Consider the following 22,617-nt stretch of genomic DNA (forward strand, 5'->3'; position numbering starts at 1 on the left):
TTTCTGAATTGTCTGCTTTGCAGTGTGATCCACCCTATCTGGTATTCCATGCAGATAAGGTTGTTTTGCGTACCAAACCTGGTTTTCTTCCAAAAGTGGTTTCCAACAGGAATATTAACCAGGAAATAGTTGTTCCTTCTCTGTGTCCGAATCCAGTTTCGAAGAAGGAACGTTTGTTACACAATTTAGATGTGGTCCGTGCTTTAAAATTCTATTTAGATGCAACAAAGGATTTCAGACAGACTTCATCTTTGTTTGTCGTTTATTCTGGTAAGAGGAGAGGACAGAAAGCTACTGCTACCACTCTTTCTTTTTGGCTGAAAAGCATCATCCGATTGGCTTATGAGACTGCCGGACGGCAGCCTCCTGAACGAATTACAGCTCACTCTACTAGAGCTGTGGCTTCCACATGGGCCTTCAAGAACGAGGCTTCTGTTGATCAGATATGTAAGGCAGCGACTTGGTCTTCTCTGCACACTTTTGCCAAATTTTACAAATTCGATACTTATGCTTCTTCGGAGGCTATTTTTGGGAGAAAGGTTTTGCAAGCCGTGGTGCCTTCCGTTTAGGTAACCTGACTTGTTCCCTCCCTTCATCCGTGTCCTAAAGCTTTGGTATTGGTTCCCACAAGTAAGGATGAAGCCGTGGACCGGACACACCAATGTAGGAGAAAACAGAATTTATGCTTACCTGATAAATTTTCTTTCTCCTACGGTGTGTCCGGTCCACGGCCCGCCCTGGCTTTTAGTCAGGTTTAAAACATTTTCTTTCTATACACTACAGTCACCACGGCATCCTATAGTTTCTCCTTTTTCTCCTAACCGTCGGTCGAATGACTGGGGGGCGGAGCCAGAGGGGGGGCTATATGGGCAGCTTTTGCTGTGCTCTCTTTGCCATTTCCTGTTGGGGAAGAGAATATTCCCACAAGTAAGGATGAAGCCGTGGACCGGACACACCGTAGGAGAAAGAAATTTATCAGGTAAGCATAAATTCTGTTTTTTCTTTAAATCAGCTCTACAGTGTCAGTGTTAAGCTAAACATGGTTCTACAGCAATGTTCCACTCCAGACTAGTAGAGCTTTCTTGTAGAAATGAAACACCAGTATAGGATAGCAGTCGTGCAATAACAAAATTCTCTAATGCAGTAGAGCAATGTGTTGTTGCAGCTTTATGTCTCTTTAAAGTAACATTGCCACCAGTTAAAGGGACATGAAACCCAAAATGTTCCTTTCACATAAAGCATACAATTTTAAACTACTTTCCAATTTACTTCTGTCATCAGTTTTACTTCATTCTCTTGGTGTCCTTTATTGAAGGAGCAGCACTGCACTACTGGGAGCTAGCTTAACAAATAAGCCGGTGATAACAGATATAGATTGCAGCCACCAATCAGTAGCTAGCTCCCAGCTCCTAAGCCTATCTAGGTATGCTTTTCAACAATTGATGCCAAGAGAACAAAGCAAATTTTAATAACAGAATCATGGGAAGATGTGATTTTAGATAAAGCATACAATTTAAAAAAAAAAAGTTTCCAGTTTACTTCTATTATCAAATTTGCTTCGTTCTCATGTTATTTTTTGTTGAAGATATTTAGGTAGCTAGCATGCACATTTCTGGAGCACTACGTGGTAGGAAAAAGTGCTGTCATCTAGTGCTCTTGCAAATGTATTGTATTCTTGCAAAACTGCTGTCATATAGGCAGGGCCGCCATCAGGGGGTGACAGGGGTGACTCCTCTCAGGGGCCCAATGGGCCAGGGGGGCCCCATGAGGCAAGAACTAAAAAAAAAAAAATTTTTTTTTTTTTTTTTACATTTTGGCAGCCACCAGTGGGTACTACAGCAGAGTGCTAATTGAGCATAGTGATTTAGCATTATATATATTTCTGTGTATACTAGCGCCCCCTTGAGTGGTGACAGGGAATTGTCATCAGGTAGGCTTTGTGTATGTCTTTGTGCATTTTCTGTGGATGTCTGTGAGGGTGTCTTCATATGTCTTTGAGCTTTTTCTATGGGTGTCTCTGTGAGGGTGTGTGTATGTTTGTCTTTGTGTATTTTCTCTGGATGCCTCTGTGAGGGTGTGTGTGTTTGTCTGTGTTTTCTGTGGATGTCTCTGTGAGGGTGTGTATGTATGTATGTATGTCTGTGTTTTCTGTGGATGTCTCTGTGAGGGTGTGTGTTTTCTGTGGGTGTCTCTGTGTGGGCGTGTGTATGTCTTTGTGTGTTTTCTGTGGATGTCTTATTGAGGGTGTGTGCATGTATGTCTTTGTGTGTTTTCTGAGGCTGTCTCTGTCGGTGTTTCCTTGGGTGTATGTGCAAGTTTGTGTGTCCATTGTCTGTTCCTTTTTAGGACATTTTGACCTTACTAATGATTATTCACATCTTTATAAAGACTTTGAGACTAACGAGACCTTTCCAGAAGTCACCAATCCACCATTTAACCTTTAAATTATTGTTTAGGCAGTTCAGGGCCCTTCCTTTCAGCCACTGCATGCTGTTGTCATCATTTAGTTGGCATCTTCCTTTATAAAAAGATAATCAGAACTCCATATTTTGTTTTCTAAATCTCCTTTTCTCCAACGGCGTCATCCTTACTTGTGGGATATTCTCTTCCCCAACAGGAAATGGCAAAGAGCCCAGCAAAGCTGGTCACATGATCCCTCCTAGGCTCCGCCTACCCCAGTCATTCTCTTTGCCGTTGTACAGGCAACATCTCCACGGAGATGGCTTAGAGTTTTTTAGTGTTTAACTGTAGTTTTTATTATTCAATCAAGAGTTTGTTATTTTAAAATAGTGCTGGTATGTACTATTTACTCTGAAACAGAAAAGAGATGAAGATTTCTGTTTGTATGAGGAAAATGATTTTAGCAACCGTTACTAAAATCCATGGCTGTTCCACACAGGACTGTTGAGAGGAATTAACTTCAGTTGGGGGAACAGTGAGCAGTCTCTTGCTGCTTGAGGCATGACACATTCTAACAAGACGATGTAATGCTGGAAGCTGTCATTTTCCCTATGGGATCCGGTAAGCCATGTTTATTAGATAGTAAATAAGGGCTTCACAAGGGCTTATTAAGACTGTAGACTTTTTCTGGGCTAAATCGATTCATTATTAACACATATTTAGCCTTGAGGAATCATTTAATCTGGGTATTTTGATAAGATTATATCGGCAGGCACTTTTTTAGACACCTTATTCTTTAGGGGCTTTCCCAAATCATAGGCAGAGCCTCATTTTCGCGCCGGTGTTGCGCACTTGTTTTTGAGAGGCATGGCATGCAGTCGCATGTGTGAGGAGCTCTGATACATAGAAAAGACTTTCTGAAGGCGTCATTTGGTATCGTATTCCCCTTTGGGCTTGGTTGGGTCTCAGCAAAGCAGATACCAGGGACTGTAAAGGGGTTAAAGTTAAAAACGGCTCCGGTTCCGTTATTTTAAGGGTTAAAGCTTCCAAATTTGGTGTGCAATACTTTTAAGGCTTTAAGACACTGTGGTGAAATTTTGGTGAATTTTGAACAATTCCTTCATATTTTTTCGCAATTGCAGTAATAAAGTGTGTTCAGTTTAAAATTTAAAGTGACAGTAACGGTTTTATTTTAAAACGTTTTTTGTACTTTGTTATCAAGTTTATGCCTGTTTAACATGTCTGAACTACCAGATAGACTGTGTTCTGAATGTGGGGAAGCCAGAGTTCCTTCTCATTTAAATAAATGTGATTTATGTGACAATGACAATGATGCCCAAGATGATTCCTCAAGTGAGGGGAGTAAGCATGGTACTGCATCATTCCCTCCTTCGTCTACACGAGTCTTGCCCACTCAGGAGGCCCCTAGTACATCTAGCGCGCCAATACTCCTTACTATGCAACAATTAACGGCTGTAATGGATAATTCTGTCAAAAACATTTTAGCCAAAATGCACACTTATCAGCGTAAGCGCGACTGCTCTGTTTTAGATACTGAAGAGCATGACGACGCTGATAATAATGGTTCTGAAGGGCCCCTAAACCAGTCTGATGGGGCCAGGGAGGTTTTGTCTGAGGGAGAAATTACAGATTCAGGGAACATTTCTCAACAAGCTGAACCTGATGTGATTACGTTTAAATTTAAGTTGGAACATCTCCGCGCTCTGCTTAAGGAGGTATTATCCACTCTGGATGATTGTGACAATTTGGTCATCCCAGAGAAGCTATGTAAAATGGACAAGTTCCTAGAGGTCCCGGGGCTCTCAGAAGCTTTTCCTATACCCAAGCGGGTGGCGGACATTGTAAATAAAGAATGGGAAAGGCCCGGTATTCCTTTCGTCCCTCCCCCCATATTTAAAAAATTGTTTCCTATGGTCGACCCCAGAAAGGACTTATGGCAGACAGTCCCCAAGGTCGAGGGAGCGGTTTCCACTTTAAACAAACGCACCACTATACCCATAGAAGATAGTTGTGCTTTCAAAGATCCTATGGATAAAAAATTAGAAGGTTTACTTAAAAAAATGTTTGTTCAGCAGGGTTACCTTCTACAACCAATTTCATGCATTGTCCCTGTCGCTACAGCCGCATGTTTCTGGTTCGATGAGCTGGTAAAGGCGGTCGATAGTGATTCTCCTCCTTATGAGGAGATTATGGACAGAATCAATGCTCTCAAATTGGCTAATTCTTTCACCCTAGACGCCACTTTGCAATTGGCTAGGTTAGCGGCTAAGAATTCTGGGTTTGCTATTGTGGCGCGCAGAGCGCTTTGGTTGAAATCTTGGTCAGCTGATGCGTCTTCCAAGAACAAGCTACTTAACATTCCTTTCAAGGGGAAAACGCTGTTTGGCCCTGACTTGAAAGAGATTATCTCTGATATCACTGGGGGTAAGGGCCATGCCCTTCCTCAGGATCGGCCTTTCAAGGCCAAAAATAAACCTAATTTTCGTCCCTTTCGTAGAAACGGACCAGCCCAAAGTGCTACGTCCTCTAAGCAAGAGGGTAATACTTCTCAAGCCAAGCAAGCTTGGAGACCAATGCAAGGCTGGAACAAGGGAAAGCAGGCCAAGAAACCTGCCACTGCTACCAAGACAGCATGAAATGTTGGCCCCCGATCCGGGACCGGATCTGGTGGGGGGCAGACTCTCTCTCTTCGCTCAGGCTTGGGCAAGAGATGTTCTGGATCCTTGGACACTAGAAATAGTCTCCCAAGGTTATCTTCTGGAATTCAAGGGGCTTCCCCCAAGGGGGAGGTTCCACAGGTCTCAGTTGTCTTCAGACCACATAAAAAGACAGGCATTCTTACATTGTGTAGAAGACCTGTTAACAATGGGAGTGATTCATCCTGTTCCATTAGGAGAACAAGGGATGGGGTTCTACTCCAATCTGTTCATAGTTCCCAAAAAAGAGGGAACGTTCAGACCAATCTTAGATCTCAAGATCTTAAACAAGTTTCTCAAGGTTCCATCGTTCAAGATGGAAACCATTCGAACAATTCTTCCTTCCATCCAGGAAGGTCAATTCATGACCACGGTGGATTTAAAGGATGCGTATCTACATATTCCTATCCACAAGGAACATCATCGGTTCCTAAGGTTCGCATTCCTGGACAAGCATTACCAGTTTGTGGCGCTTCCTTTCGGATTAGCCACTGCTCCAAGGATTTTCACAAAGGTACTAGGGTCCCTTCTAGCTGTGCTAAGACCAAGGGGCATTGCTGTAGTACCTTACTTGGACGACATTCTGATTCAAGCGTCGTCCCTTCCTCAAGCAAAGGCTCACACGGACATCGTCCTGGCCTTTCTCAGATCTCACGGATGGAAAGTGAACGTGGAAAAGAGTTCTCTATCTCCGTCGACAAGGGTTCCCTTCTTGGGAACAATAATAGACTCCTTAGAAATGAGGATTTTTCTGACAGAGGCCAGAAAAACAAGACTTCTAGGCTCTTGTCGGATACTTCATTCCGTTCCTCTTCCTTCCATAGCGCAGTGCATGGAAGTGATAGGTTTGATGGTAGCGGCAATGGACATAGTTCCTTTTGCGCGCATTCATCTAAGACCATTACAACTGTGCATGCTCAGTCAGTGGAATGGGGACTATACAGACTTGTCTCCGAGGATACAAGTAAATCAGAGGACCAGAGACTCACTCCGTTGGTGGCTGTCCCTGGACAACCTGTCACAAGGGATGACCTTCCGCAGACCAGAGTGGGTCATTGTCACGACCGACGCCAGTCTGATGGGCTGGGGCGCGGTCTGGGGATCCCTGAAAGCTCAGGGTCTTTGGTCTCGGGAAGAATCTCTTCTACCGATAAATATTCTGGAACTGAGAGCGATATTCAATGCTCTCAAGGCTTGGCCTCAGCTAGCGAGGGCCAAGTTCATACGGTTTCAATCAGACAACATGACAACTGTTGCGTACATCAACCATCAGGGGGGAACAAGGAGTTCCCTGGCGATGGAAGAAGTGACCAAAATCATTCAATGGGCGGAGTCTCACTCCTGCCACCTGTCTGCAATCCACATCCCAGGAGTGGAAAATTGGGAAGCGGATTTTCTGAGTCGTCAGACATTGCATCCGGGGGAGTGGGAACTCCATCCGGAAATCTTTGTCCAAATCACTCAACTGTGGGGCATTCCAGACATGGATCTGATGGCCTCTCGTCAGAACTTCAAAGTTCCTTGCTACGGGTCCAGATCCAGGGATCCCAAGGCGGCTCTAGTGGATGCACTAGTAGCACCTTGGACCTTCAAACTAGCTTATGTATTCCCGCCGTTTCCTCTCATCCCCAGGCTGGTAGCCAGGATCAATCAGGAGAGGGCGTCGGTGATCTTGATAGCTCCTGCGTGGCCACGCAGGACTTGGTATGCAGATCTGGTGAATATGTCATCGGCTCCACCATGGAAGCTACCTTTGAGACGAGACCTTCTTGTTCAAGGTCCGTTCGAACATCCGAATCTGGTCTCACTCCAGCTGACTGCTTGGAGATTGAACGCTTGATCTTATCGAAGCGAGGGTTCTCAGATTCTGTTATCGATACTCTTGTTCAGGCCAGAAAGCCTGTAACTAGAAAGATTTACCACAAAATTTGGAAAAAATATATCTGTTGGTGTGAATCTAAAGGATTCCCTTGGGACAAGGTTAAGATTCCTAAGATTCTATCCTTCCTTCAAGAAGGATTGGAAAAAGGATTATCTGCAAGTTCCCTGAAGGGACAGATTTCTGCCTTGTCTGTGTTACTTCACAAAAAGCTGGCAGCTGTGCCAGATGTTCAAGCCTTTGTTCAGGCTCTGGTTAGAATCAAGCCTGTTTACAAACCTTTGACTCCTCCTTGGAGTCTCGACTTAGTTCTTTCAGTTCTTCAGGGGGTTCCGTTTGAACCCTTACATTCCGTTGATATTAAGTTATTATCTTGGAAAGTTTTGTTTTTGGTTGCAATTTCTTCTGCTAGAAGAGTTTCAGAATTATCTGCTCTGCAGTGTTCTCCTCCTTATCTGGTGTTCCATGCAGATAAGGTGGTTTTACGTACTAAACCTGGTTTTCTTCCAAAAGTTGTTTCTAACAAAAACATTAACCAGGAGATTATCGTACCTTCTCTGTGCCCGAAACCAGTTTCAAAGAAGGAACGTTTGTTGCACAATTTGGATGTTGTTCGCGCTCTAAAATTCTATTTAGACGCTACAAAGGATTTTAGACAAACATCTTCCTTGTTTGTTGTTTATTCCGGTAAAAGGAGAGGTCAAAAAGCAACTTCTACCTCTCTCTCTTTTTGGATTAAAAGCATCATCAGATTGGCTTACGAGACTGCCGGACGGCAGCCTCCCGAAAGAATCACAGCTCATTCCACTAGGGCTGTGGCTTCCACATGGGCCTTCAAGAACGAGGCTTCTGTTGATCAGATATGTAGGGCAGCGACTTGGTCTTCACTGCACACTTTTACCAAATTTTACAAGTTTGATACTTTTGCTTCTTCTGAGGCTATTTTTGGGAGAAAGGTTTTGCAAGCCGTGGTGCCTTCCATCTAGGTGACCTGATTTGCTCCCTCCCATCATCCGTGTCCTAAAGCTTTGGTATTGGTTCCCACAAGTAAGGATGACGCCGTGGACCGGACACACCTATGTTGGAGAAAACAGAATTTATGTTTACCTGATAAATTACTTTCTCCAACGGTGTGTCCGGTCCACGGCCCGCCCTGGTTTTTTAATCAGGTCTGATAATTTATTTTCTTTAACTACAGTCACCACGGTATCATATGGTTTCTCCTATGCAAATATTCCTCCTTAACGTCGGTCGAATGACTGGGGTAGGCGGAGCCTAGGAGGGATCATGTGACCAGCTTTGCTGGGCTCTTTGCCATTTCCTGTTGGGGAAGAGAATATCCCACAAGTAAGGATGACGCCGTGGACCGGACACACCGTTGGAGAAAGTAATTTATCAGGTAAACATAAATTCTGTTTTCTTTACAAAATTGTAGTCTTCCTCATTACTTGTCAGGTCAATGTAATCAAGTGCTGAGTGTCTGTTTGGGTGTCTGTGTCTAAGTGTGTTTCTTTGCGTGTCTGCTAGAGTGTCTATATGTGAATACTTATGTGTGAGTGTGTTTCAGTGTCTGTGTGTTTGTATGTTTGTATGTTACTACCTTTACAACATTTCCAAGTTTAAATAGACACTTAAGAATAAAGTGCATATACGTTTTAGTCACTTGGTCAAAAATTGCACATGTCAAAGGCAGGGGGGGGGGCCCTGATCAATGGTTAAGTCAGGGGCCCCAAAATTTCTAGTGGCAGCCCTGCATATAGGGCTCAATTTATCATCCATGGGCAGATATATTTGCCCCTGTCGGCTCGGTTTCTCCTCTGGCAGGCGCGCAGGAGCTGAAATTCTCCTCCTAAGAGGTGGAGAACAGGACAGGGAACCAGCTGCTTGATAAATCCTATCTGCAGGTTCGCTTGTGCGAACCTGCAGTCAAAGGGGAGAGAAGGGCTTGATAAATCGAGCTTCATAATGATCTGCATCATGAAAGAAACATTTGGGGTTTCATTCCCCTTTTAAAGGGACACTCAGGTTAAATTACATTTTCATGATTCAGATACAGCATGTCATTTTAAACAACTTTCCAATTTACTTTCATTAAAAAAAAATGTGCACAGTCTTTTATATTTACAATTTTTGAGTCACCAGATCCTACTGAGCATGTGCAAGAATTCACAGACTATACGTATATGCATTTGTGATTGGCTGATTGCTATCACATGGTACAAGGGGAGTGGAAATATACATAACTTTGAAATTTGTTATAAAAAAAATCTACTACTCATTTGAAGTTCAGACTAAGTGCTATTGCGTTGTCTTGTTATCTTGCATTTGTTGATTATGCAAATCTAATGTGTTGACTGGTCCTTTAATATGAAATATTTAGTGGGATGATCATCAAGCATGGCTTGAGGCTTCTAAGTTAAAATTGAATCCATTAGTTTAAAAATATGAGGTTGTGAAATTACACATTTTATGATTGCAGTTCTGTAGTTTGCGCATTGCTAGATATTATTTTCTAATGATATTATAACTCCAATTCATCCTTGTAACCTCCTATTTAGGTGGTGGTAGATCTGTGCAGTACTTGTATTCGTGTTGCTCTAAAAGATGGAGGAGGAGAACGTGTCTTGATGGAGGGAGACTTTACACACAAAATAAATGCAGAGACCTCCCTCTGGAGTCTGGAACCTGGAAAGTGCATTGCGGTAAGACATAGAGCATAATTCTTAGTACAATGTAATGTGAAGTACTGATTGGAGTGTAAAGTACAAAATGATAATCAATGTTCAGTACTGCAAGTTATTTATAGATGTATAAATCTACTCTATATTCAAACAAGACTACTTATTCATTAAGTGTGTATATGCAGTTGCTTGTCACAGTGATAGAATTATGCGTGGGAAGCTTCTTAAGATGAAAAAATACAATATTTCAATTTACTCTTCTCTAACATATGACATTCCCTTAAATGCCATTGGACCCTCTCCTGTGATATTCAGCCGACATTCACTGGGATTATCTGTGTACTAGTAATGACTTGGTTGGTTTCTATTCCTGGCAGAATGGATTTGATTTAAATCAAATCAATTTAAATCACTAGTCAGCAAGACTCAATTTAAATCATGGTTTTCTACATGAAGACTTGTTCTTCCTGGTTGTTATAATCTTAATATTTACAATCGGATAAAGGTTTCATTTTTAGAATGATAACTCTTTAGATTAGCTTTACAGCTAGATCATAAAATTACTGATTTGGCTATATACCATTAAAAATACATTGTTTACATCGCAATAATTTCATAGTTGTCTATCTCCAGTTTAATAAGTTAATCATTCATATTTAATGCATGAATAAGTATTAAACGGTGGTAACCGGGTCTTAGAACAAGCCACTGAGCTGTTGTTTGTTCCTGGCAGACAGCTTCTCTTTCTCAATGTATTTGTATTATGACCCTGAGGAAAGTCTCGCTAATGATAATGGGAGAAACCAGACGTGGACTCCTTGCCCAATGTGCTTAGAGTGATATGGCTGCACCGCACTGATGAGTCCAAAAGGAGACTGAAATGATCATCTGGAGATGCCACTTCCCTTGTTCGGAGAGGGATTGGCTGGTATTTCGGGGCTGGACTGACTTTGCTAGGCAAGATCGGACTGATATACTTCTTAAGAGTTTTCCTGTCTGAAAAGCACAATTGGGCTAAAATAAGTTAATCCCAGGTGGTAACCTGGCCATAGAACAAGCCACTGAGCTGTTATAGATGCAAAATCAATAATCAGTCCAGCACTCAAGGCACTATGCATGCCGTAAATGGTTACTACTTAAAACCCCAGCATAATACAACAAAGTGAAGTGGCAGTATACCAATATTTATTCATATAAGCACAAAGTTACAGAAAGCAGCGTTTCGGGATTTCTCCCTTAATCATTCTATCCAACAGACTGATTGTACATAAACATTTTATATGTTAGCACCACTATAGGGCACCAAAACCATCAAACATTTTAGCTCTTTATAGAGCTTTACAAATATATTCAGCATACAATTCTAGATAATAAATTACATATCAATCCTAACCTACTCTAATCTAAATTATTACATAATATTTACAAATCCAGGTCTTATACACATACACGCAAATGCATGTGTTTTCCTCAATTCAATTCATAAAATAATTTTCTATCTTGCAAAGGAATTTATGACTAAAGAATTTAATTTTTTATTTATTATTGTAAAAGAATTTATTACTGAAAAGATCCCAATCCCTATTTAATGCTAAGGGTTCCAGGGCACCTAATTCGGGAATCCAGAATGATTCACGTTGCTTTAATATAAACTCTCTATTCCCTCCCCTGCAGGGTTTAGGGACAAAATCTATGATTTGAAATCTCAACTGTTTAACACCATGTCCCATTTGTAGGAAGTGGTGAGCTACTGGGGCCATATCAATTTTGGTTCTGATGGTACTCTTATGCTCTATAATTCTATCACGGATACATCTAGTCATCTCGCCAACATATAAATAGCAAACTGAGTTTGACAGGTGTAATAACCCCTGATAGAATATTTCTTACTAGGATGGTAAAAAAAGAGAACCCTTAATCATATTACCACAACATGAACAACCCAAACAAGGGAAATAACCTTTATTTTGTTAAGTTCTATACCCTGAACCACTTTTCTTATTAGAATTTATATCTGCTCTGCCACTTCTTTGGACTTTGTTGTATTATGCTGGGGTTTTAAGTAGTAACCCTTTGTGGAGTGCATAGTGCCTTGAGTGCTGGACTGATTTCTGGTTTTGGAATAGTCTGAACTACTTGCAGCCCAATCACCAGTAGTTTATTAATCCAATATTGGAAAATGGATGAAGCACAACAGTGTTTAAACACTTTTTCCTACCCTGACCTTGAAGTAGCAAGGATGACCATTTTGACTAAAGGCTCAAGGTTTTTTTTGAAAATGGCACAAACAGAATTAATATTGAAATTATCTAAGAAAAGATTGGCCTATGTCCTTTATGCCACTAGTATCACATAGTTAAGTGCATCCCTTGGGGTCTGTGCATGAGTGCTCGCCACACATTAATAAAGAGTACTGTGATAAATTTGATCAAATACTTAACAAATGCTCCGTGGATATTATGGTACTCACAGTTGATTGCTTTAAATAAGGAAGTTGAAACTCCGCAAAGCAGATTAACAGAGATGGAGTCTGAGCTTAAACACTCTTTGACACACAAAACATCCAGTAAATTACTCACCCAGGTTAACTTCAATGTTGTCAAATTGAAGAAAGTAATTGAGGAGAGTGAGCGCTCCAAGCTTGTAAGAGATGAACAGGATTATTCCCTGGGGAGAGTGTACTGGAATTGATATCCCACAAAATGAATTTGTCGTTTTGAATAAAGTCGTTATTTAGATTATTTTTTTTACGCAATCTTAGTTTAAAACATCATTGTTTGATAAAATAGGTGATAGTGTTCATAATAGTAGAGATATATTACATCTTCATCAATTGGGACTTCGCAATGAGAGTACTTTTATTCCCTCTGTCTAACCATAGTGTATAAACGATTATTAATCTGGTTAAACATGATGTGGATAAATTAGAAGGGAAAACACATGGTGAAAAAAGGAAAATAAATTATTGTAATGTCCCTTTTAAGTATTTTTTTGAGATAAGGGAGGGGCAATTGTCATTTTGGACAAATATATCAATGAAATTAAATAACTTGATGTGGAAAGTGTTTATAAAAAAATAAAAATTAGTTCTATTTTGGCTATACAGAAGTAATTGCAAAGGATTTCTCAGATAGCATTTTTAAACAATCTTATTGGAAAAGATGTAATTACCTTTTTTTATATAGACCATTTACGTACCCCTGTTTTATATACGCTCCCTAAAATTCCTACAAATTTAAAGACTCCCCCAGTGCCCTATTGTTGCCAATACAGGTTCCATCTTTACTAATGTTTTAATTTTCTTAGATCGTATTTTAAGACCTTACGTTGAATTGTCTAATTCCTTCAGTAAGGATACTAGTGGTTTTCTTTCTAATGACACAGTGAGTCCATGGATTATCATTAATTTCTGTTGGGAATATAAATCCTGGCCAGCTGGAGGAGGCAAAGAGCACCACAGCAAAGCTGTTAAGTATCACTTTCCTTCCCACAAACCCCAGTCATTCTCTTTGCCTGTGTTGCAAGGAGGTGGTAAAGTTTCGGTGTCTGAAGAAGAGTGTATTTCTTCTGTTAAGTGTGATCAGTCCACGGGTCATCATTACTTCTGGGATATTACTCCTCCCCAACAGGAAGTGCAAGAGGATTCACCCAGCAGAGCTGCATATAGCTCCTCCCCTCTACGTCACTCCCAGTCATTCTCTTGCACCCAACGACTAGATAGGATGTGTGAGAGGACTATGGTGATTATACTTAGTTTTATATCTTCAATCAAAAGTTTGTTATTTTAAAATAGCACCGGAGTGTGTTATTATCTCTCTGGCAGAGTTTGAAGAAGAATCTACCAGAGTTTTTGTTATGATTTTAGCCGGAGTAGTTAAGATCATATTGCTGTTTCTCGGCCATCTGAGGAGAGGTAAACTTCAGATCAGGGGACAGCGGGCAGATGAATCTGCATAGAGGTATGTAGCAGTTTTTATTTTCTGACAATGGAATTGATGAGAAAATCCTGCCATACCGATATAATGTCATGTATGTATACTTTACACTTCAGTATTCTGGGGAATGGTACTTCACTAGAATTACACTGTAAGAAATACATAAAGCTGTTTAATAACTAGAGATTATGTTTAACGTTTTTGCTGGAATGTAAAATCGTTTTCATTTGCTGAGGTACTGAGTGAATAAATGTTTGGGCACTATTTTTCCACTTGGCAGTTGCTTAATCTGTTTTTCTGACAGTTTCTGTTCTCCCTCACTGCTGTGTGTGAGGGGGAGGGGCCGTTTTTTGGCGCTTTTACTATGCATCAAATATTTCAGTCAGCAACTCATTGTATTCCCTGCATGATCCGGTTCATCTCTACAGAGCTCAGGGGTCTTCAAAACTTATTTTGAGGGAGGTAATTTCTCTCAGCAGAGCTGTGAGAATTATAGTTTGACTGAGATAAAAAACGTTTATTCTGTAATTTGTTTCCTGCTTTCAGAATTTGTTATCTTTGCTAATGGGATTAAACCTTTGCTAAAGTTGTGTTGTTTACAAGGATTGAGGCTATAACTGTTTCAATTTATTAATTTTCAACTGTCATAGATCTTCTGTGCTTCTTAAAGGCACAGTACGTTTTAATATTATTCTAATTGAATTGTATTTCCAAGTTGCAAGTTTATTTGCTAGTGTGTTAAACATGTCTGATTCAGAGGATGATACCTGTGTCATTTGTTGCAATGCCAAAGTGGAGCCCAATAGAAATTTATGTACTAACTGTATTGATGCTACTTTAAATAAAAATCAATCTGTACAAATTGAACAAATTTCACCAAACAACGAGGGGAGAGTTATGCCGACTAACTCGCCTCACGTGTCAGTACCTACATCTCCCGCTCAGAGGGAGGTGCGTGATATTGTAGCGCCGAGTACATCTGGGCGGCCATTACAAATCACATTACAGGATATGGCTACTGTTATGACTGAGGTTTTGGCTAAATTACCAGAACTAAGAGGTAAGCGTGATCACTCTGGGGTGAGAACAGAGTGCGCTGATAATATTAGGGCCATGTCAGACACTGCGTCACAGGTGGCAGAACATGAGGACGGAGAACTTTATTCTGTGGGTGACGGTTCTGATCCAAACAGACTGGATTCAGATATTTCAAATTTTAAATTTAAACTGGAAAACCTCCGTGTATTACTAGGGGAGGTGTTAGCGGCTCTGAATGATTGTAACACAGTTGCAATACCAGAGAAAATGTGTAGGTTGGATAAATATTTTGCGGTACCGACGAGTACTGAGGTTTTTCCTATACCTAAGAGACTTACTGAAATTGTTACTAAGGAGTGGGATAGACCCGGTGTGCCGTTCTCACCCCCTCCGATATTTAGAAAAATGTTTCCAATAGACGCCACCACAAGGGACTTATGGCAAACGGTCCCTAATGTGGAGGGAGCAGTTTCTACCTTAGCTAAGTGTACCACTATCCCGGTGGAGGATAGCTGTGCTTTTTCAGATCCAATGGATAAAAAGTTAGAGGGTTACCTTAAGAAAATGTTTGTTCAACAAGGTTTTATATTGCAACCCCTTGCATGCATTGCGCCGATCACGGCTGCAGCGGCATTCTGGATTGAGTCTCTGGAAGAGAACATTGGTTCAGCTACTCTGGACAGGCTTAGAGTCCTTAAACTAGCTAATTCATTCATTTCGGAGGCCGTAGTACATCTTACTAAACTTACGGCGAAGAATTCAGGATTCGCCATTCAGGCACGCAGGGCGCTGTGGCTAAAATCCTGGTCAGCTGATGTTACTTCTAAGTCTAAATTGCTTAATATACCTTTCAAAGGGCAGACCTTATTCGGGCCCGGGTTGAAAGAGATTATCGCTGACATTACAGGAGGTAAAGGCCATGCCCTGCCTCAGGACAAAGCCAAAGCCAAGACTAGAAAAAAGTCTAATTTTCGTTCCTTTCGTAATTTCAAAGCAGGAGCAGCATCAACTTCCTCTGCACCAAAACAGGAAGGAGCTGTTGCTCGCTACAGACAAGGCTGGAAACCTAACCAGTCCTGGAACAAGGGCAAGCAGACTAGGAAACCTGCTGCTGCCCCTAAAACAGCATGAATTGAGGGCCCCCGATCCGGGATCGGATCTAGTGGGGGGCAGACTTTCTCTCTTCGCCCAGGCTTGGGCAAGAGATGTTCAGGATCCCTGGGCGCTAGAGATAATATCTCAGGGATACCTTCTGGACTTCAAATACTCTCCTCCAAGAGAGAGATTTCATCTGTCAAGATTGTCAACAATCCAGACAAAGAAAGAGGCGTTTCTACGCTGCGTACAAGAGCTCTTGTTAATGGGAGTAATCCATCCAGTTCCACGATCAGAACAGGGACAGGGGTTTTACTCAAATCTGTTTGTGGTTCCCAAAAAAGAGGGAACTTTCAGACCAATCCTGGACTTAAAGATCCTAAACAAATTCCTAAGAGTTCCATCGTTCAAGATGGAGACTATTCGGACAATTTTACCTATGATCCAAGAAGGTCAGTACATGACCACTGTAGATTTAAAAGATGCTTACCTTCACATACCGATTCACAAAGATCATTATCGGTACCTAAGGTTTGCCTTCCTAGACAGGCATTACCAGTTTGTGGCTCTTCCATTCGGATTGGCTACAGCTCCAAGAATCTTCACAAAGGTTCTGGGTGCTCTTCTGGCGGTACTAAGACCGCGGGGAATCTCGGTAGCTCCATACCTAGACGACATTCTGATACAAGCTTCAAGCTTTCAAACTGCCAAGTCTCATACAGAGTTAGTGCTGGCATTTCTAAGGTCACATGGATGGAAGGTGAACGAAAAGAAAAGTTCACTCGTTCCACTCACAAGAGTTCCCTTCCTGGGGACTCTTATAGATTCTGTAGAAATGAAGATTTACCTGACAGAGGACAGGCTAACAAGACTTCAAAGTGCTTGCCGCACCCTTCATTCCATTCAACACCCGTCAGTGGCTCAATGCATGGAGGTAATCGGCTTAATGGTAGCGGCAATGGACATAGTACCCTTTGCACGCTTACACCTCAGACCACTGCAACTGTGCATGCTAAGTCAGTGGAATGGGGATTACTCAGACTTATCCCCTTCTCTGAATCTGGATCAAGAGACCAGAAATTCTCTTCTATGGTGGCTTTCTCGGCCACATCTGTCCAGGGGGATGCCATTCAGCAGACCAGACTGGACAATCGTAACAACAGACGCCAGCCTTCTAGGTTGGGGTGCCGTCTGGAATTCTCTGAAGGCTCAGGGACAATGGAGTCAGGAGGAGAGTCTCCTGCCAATAAACATTCTGGAATTGAGAGCAGTTCTCAATGCCCTCCTGGCTTGGCCCCAGTTGACAACTCGGGGGTTCATCAGGTTTCAGTCGGACAACATCACGACTGTAGCTTACATCAACCATCAGGGAGGGACAAGAAGCTCCCTAGCTATGATGGAAGTATCAAAGATAATTCGCTGGGCAGAGTCTCACTCTTGCCACCTGTCAGCAATCCACATCCCGGGAGTGGAGAACTGGGAGGCGGATTTCTTAAGTCGTCAGACTTTTCATCCGGGGGAGTGGGAACTTCATCCGGAGGTCTTTGCCCAAATACTTCGACGTTGGGGCAAACCAGAGATAGATCTCATGGCGTCTCGACAGAACGCCAAGCTTCCTCGTTACGGGTCCAGATCCAGGGATCCAGGAGCAGTCCTGATAGATGCTCTGACAGCACCTTGGGACTTCAGGATGGCTTACGTGTTTCCACCCTTCCCGTTGCTTCCTCGATTGATTGCCAGAATCAAACAAGAGAGAGCATCAGTGATTCTAATAGCACCTGCGTGGCCACGCAGGACTTGGTATGCAGACCTGGTGGACATGTCATCCTGTCCACCTTGGTCTCTACCTCTGAAACAGGACCTTCTGATACAGGGTCCCTTCAAACATCAAAATCTAACTTCTCTGAAGCTGACTGCTTGGAAATTGAACGCTTGATTTTATCAAGACGTGGGTTTTCTGAGTCAGTTATTGATACCTTAATACAGGCTAGGAAACCTGTTACCAGAAAGATTTACCATAAGATATGGCGTAAATACCTATATTGGTGTGAATCCAAAGGTTACTCTTGGAGTAAGGTTAGGATTCCTAGGATATTGTCTTTTCTACAAGAAGGTTTAGAAAAGGGTTTATCTGCTAGTTCTTTAAAGGGACAGATCTCAGCTCTGTCCATTCTGTTACACAAACGTCTGTCAGAAGTTCCTGACGTCCAGGCTTTTTGTCAGGCTTTGGCCAGGATTAAGCCTGTGTTTAAAACTGTTGCTCCACCATGGAGTTTAAACCTTGTTCTTAATGTTTTACAGGGCGTTCCGTTTGAACCCCTTCATTCCATTGATATAAAGTTGTTGTCTTGGAAAGTTCTATTTTTAATGGCTATTTCCTCGGCTCGAAGAGTCTCTGAATTATCAGCCTTACATTGTGATTCTCCTTATTTGATTTTTCATTCGGATAAGGTAGTCCTGCGTACTAAACCTGGGTTCTTACCTAAGGTAGTTACTAACAGGAATATCAATCAAGAGATTGTTGTTCCTTCTTTATGCCCAAATCCTTCTTCAAAGAAGGAACGTCTACTGCACAACCTGGATGTAGTCCGTGCTCTAAAATTTTACTTACAGGCAACTAAGGAATTTCGACAAACGTCTTCTCTGTTTGTCATTTACTCTGGGCAGAGGAAAGGTCAAAAAGCTTCCGCTACCTCTCTTTCTTTTTGGCTTCGTAGCATAATTCGTTTAGCTTATGAGACTGCTGGACAGCAGCCTCCTGAAAGAATTACAGCTCATTCTACTAGAGCTGTGGCTTCCACTTGGGCCTTCAAGAATGAGGCCTCTGTTGAACAGATTTGCAAGGCTGCAACTTGGTCTTCGCTTCATACTTTTTCCAAATTTTCCAAATTTGACACTTTTGCTTCATCGGAGGCTATTTTTGGGAGAAAGGTTCTTCAGGCAGTGGTTCCTTCTGTATAAAGAGCCTGCCTATCCCTCCCGTCATCCGTGTACTTTTGCTTTGGTATTGGTATCCCAGAAGTAATGATGACCCGTGGACTGATCACACTTAACAGAAGAAAACATAATTTATGCTTACCTGATAAATTCCTTTCTTCTGTAGTGTGATCAGTCCACGGCCCGCCCTGTTTTTAAGGCAGGTAAATATTTTTTAATTTATACTCCAGTCACCACTTCACCCTTGGCTTTTCCTTTCTCGTTGGTCCTTGGTCGAATGACTGGGAGTGACGTAGAGGGGAGGAGCTATATGCAGCTCTGCTGGGTGAATCCTCTTGCACTTCCTGTTGGGGAGGAGTAATATCCCAGAAGTAATGATGACCCGTGGACTGATCACACTACAGAAGAAAGGAATTTATCAGGTAAGCATAAATTATGTTTTATTTTACTTTAATCAAGAGTTTATTATTTTAAAAACCAGAGTAGGTTTGCTCCGTTCTTTCCTCTCAGGATTGGGTCTAGCCGTACTCGTTAGCCTCTTCAGTAGGGCAGTGGTGGCTTTAAAGCAGTTAGTAACTTATGAGGTGGACCTTGCTGTGTTTTTCTAACATGTTGCTGCCCTGGTTTAGAAAGCCTGAGTAAGTTTACTCTGTCTTTCCTAGTTTCACAGGTCTCTGTGAGGAGCGACATCCTCTCAAGCGGGGTGAGCTGTCCTCCTGCCGGTCGGCTAGATGCAGGTAAGTGCCTTTTTGGTCTTCTAGGTTAGGAGATGGGCACTTAAGAAATAAAATAAACTGCATCTTTATTGGGACTGATTATTCCTTTAGGAAAGGATTATTCAGGCAGTGGTAGGACTGTTACTGCTGTAGGCAGTGTTATCCGGAGGTATCCACTGTATTTCAGTGGAAATTTAAGGGTTTGGGTGTACCGGAGGACTAGTTGTTCTGCTGCTTTAATTTTTAATGGAGGTTTTGTGACTATGAAGCGTTCAGTTGATTTTAACAGCGAACTTAATTTTCCTTGTTCTGCTGGCTCCGCCTCCTAGAAGAGGGGCGCTATTTTCGGCTTTCTGTTCCGGATCTTAAGTGCCCACTTTCTCCTCACTGAGAATGGTGCGGTACTTAGACCTACAGTCTCTGTGAGAGACTTTGTTTAGTAGGGTTGATTCAGTCTTCCTGCGTTTTAAGTTGTTCCCGGTGCACTCGATGCTCCTTTTCATGGCGGGAGCTGCTCTCTTGTTTAGATCTGAGAAACACTAACTCTGCATGATACAGTTCTAGAACTAAACAGTTATTTTTATTTCTATATTGCAGGTTGCTTAATATTATTGAAATATTTTAAAGTAACAAGCACATTTTTAAAACATTACCAAAGTCTTTAATATCTTAACATTAAAGTGGCAGTAAACCTTAAAAATAATGTTATATTAGCGCAAACATTGTAAAACCTAATATTCCCTTATAATTTTTAAAAGAAACGGCTGTTTTACAGACCCGCTCTCTGTGATCTTCTGAGCGGGTCTGTTTGTTTTACACAGCGCATCGGGCCAGCTGTATAGTCACAGCCCGGCCCGACCGCGCCATTATACTGTGTCTGACAGCGGGAGCGAGCTGCACTTAGTATAATGGCGCGGTGGGGCCGGGCTGTGACTATACAACTAGCCCGATGCGCTGTGTAAAACAAACCGACCCGCTCAGAAGATCACAGAGAGCGGGTGTGTAAAACAGCCGTTTCTTTTAAAAATTATAAGGGAATATTAGGTTTTACAATGTTTGCGCTAATATAATGTAATATAACATTTTTTTTAAGGTTTACTGTCCCTTTAAGTAATTTGGGGTATTATTCTTGGATCAGGGAGCTGCTCTTTGGTTTCTTACCTCTCATATCCTCTCATATAAGGCATTTTTATTTATTTTTGAAGTGGCAGCACAATTATTTAAAGTATGTGATTTTTGTGCTGTTAGTTTGATTTTGGAGCTTGAGTTCTGCTCCTATGGACAAATTTGATTTTCTGAGCCTCATGTCTCTTAGGATGATGCTGTTTTTAGGCATTACCACAGCTTTCTCCTCAACCGTCCCAAGCCTTAATGGCTACACATATAGTGTCCTTCAATTCCTCTCAGTCTCCTGGAGGAGCTTATTTGCCTGCAGAAGTTTACAAATATTTAATATACTACACTCTAGGTGGATCTCTAAAGGCTAATCCCTAAGGGGTAAACAGTCCTCCAAAACTGAAAACCAAGTGGAAGATCAAAAAATAGGAGGGGGGGGTAGGGACAGCGCTGAAACAGCGGATAGAGATGATCTAATTGGGTTCTAAGTAATGATATATCTGAAGGGTGTGTATACAGAAAGTGATACAGAGAAAGTTATAGTGATAATGTAATATTACAAATGTATTTATATTAGAAACAGAATGTTAATATGAAACAATGTTAAAATCAATGTTAAAGTTAATGATAAAGATGCCGGCATCAGAGTTAATAGTACACTAAAATTGTAAAAAACCTATCACAATGCTATTGTATTATACAAGAACATACAAGTAACATATTGGAACGTTTAAAGTAGAGACAATGGAACCGTTCCAAGTGGAATCTAATACAGGGATTATCTCTAAAAAAGTGAGATTAAAAACAGCGTGGTACCTGGCTAAAATGTCTTTCCAATTTAGCAAGAAATAGAGTCCGCAATATGCGATCACAAATTTCTCTGTATCACTTTCTGTATACACACCCTTCAGATATCATTACTTAGAACCTAATAGGATATCAATATCCGCTGTTTCAGCGCTGTCCCTACCCCCCCCCCCCCCCCCCTATTTTTTGCCTGCAAAAGTTGTTGCACAGGTATCTTTGGCGATATCTGCGGCATTATCTGCTTTTCCTATGTTCAAAGGAATACGCAAAAGGAAAATTTAGAAATTCAGCTAGTAAGGTTTCTGTTCCATTTCCTGCTACTCTGGCTCACCTTCCTCATAGGTCTGATGTGGAGGATACGTCGGTAGCCTCTGAGGGTGAAATCTCAGATTCGGACAGTATAATTCCTTAATCTGATACTGAAGTAGTATCCTTCAGATTTAAGATTGAACAACCACTGTGTATTGTTGATTGAGGTTTTGGCTACCTTGGAGCGACTCTGATACGCCTGTCGTTGTCAACCCTAAGAACCTAGTAAACCTTATAAATACCAGGATTCCTCTGTGGAAGTTTTTCCTGGTCCAGACCGTGCTAGGAAGTTTTCCTGTCGCTATCTCCATTAAATATCAGGGCGCACGGTGCCTAAGTAGTAGGGACCATTTCTCCTCCCTAGAGAGGATTGCTGCTCTTTTCAGGATCAATGGACTTACATGGAAGTTTGTGTTACCACTGTGTCAAGTGCGGCATCTTAAGGGTGTGACGCCTTGTCTGATTTCAATTACTAGGGACTCCCTTGGAGGAGATCTAGAACCGAAGGTTCTTTATCTAGCCATTCTTTTATTTCTGATGCTACCATGCAGGTTTTTAAGCCAAGAGTCAAGATCTGGCTTAGCTGTGCTAGCCCGCGGGGAGTTGGGGCCTTATTTTGGTCAGTGGATTTTTCCTTGAGTCCAAGCTTCTGGCACTTCCTTTTCAAGGGTAAGACCTTGTTTGGTCCGGATCTGTCAGGTATTTTTTCTGATATGTGTCTACCACAAGACAAGATGAATAGTCCTAGAGGAGTTTGCCCCCATTCCGGGAATTGGTCAAGTGAGGGGGTGCTGTATCTCTCGGTTTGTCTCCAAGAGGATGCGAAATGTCCTAGATAGGCTATGGACTTAGTATCTCAGGTTTTCTACATAGAATCATACCTTTATCCTAGAGGCAGGTTCCTCCTCTCAATTTTACCTGCAGGCCAGATAACAGTGAGGCATTTTTTGAAGTGCATTTGGAACCTCCTTTCCCTGGGATAGTTCC

General features: G+C 41.8%; 1 protein-coding gene across 1 annotated transcript in view; it reads left to right on the top strand.

Annotated features, from left to right (window-relative positions):
* NUDCD3 (NudC domain containing 3) overlaps positions 1–22,617 on the top strand; it is a 109,204-nt gene that overhangs the window by 51,442 nt on the left and 35,145 nt on the right. The window contains exon 5 of the mRNA XM_053718149.1: positions 9,555–9,698. Coding sequence (XP_053574124.1) covers positions 9,555–9,698 — 144 coding nt within the window. The remainder of the gene's footprint in view (positions 1–9,554; positions 9,699–22,617) is intronic.

Source organism: Bombina bombina, chromosome 6, assembly GCF_027579735.1.
Source record: "Bombina bombina isolate aBomBom1 chromosome 6, aBomBom1.pri, whole genome shotgun sequence".
Taxonomy (NCBI): Eukaryota; Metazoa; Chordata; class Amphibia; order Anura; family Bombinatoridae; genus Bombina; species Bombina bombina.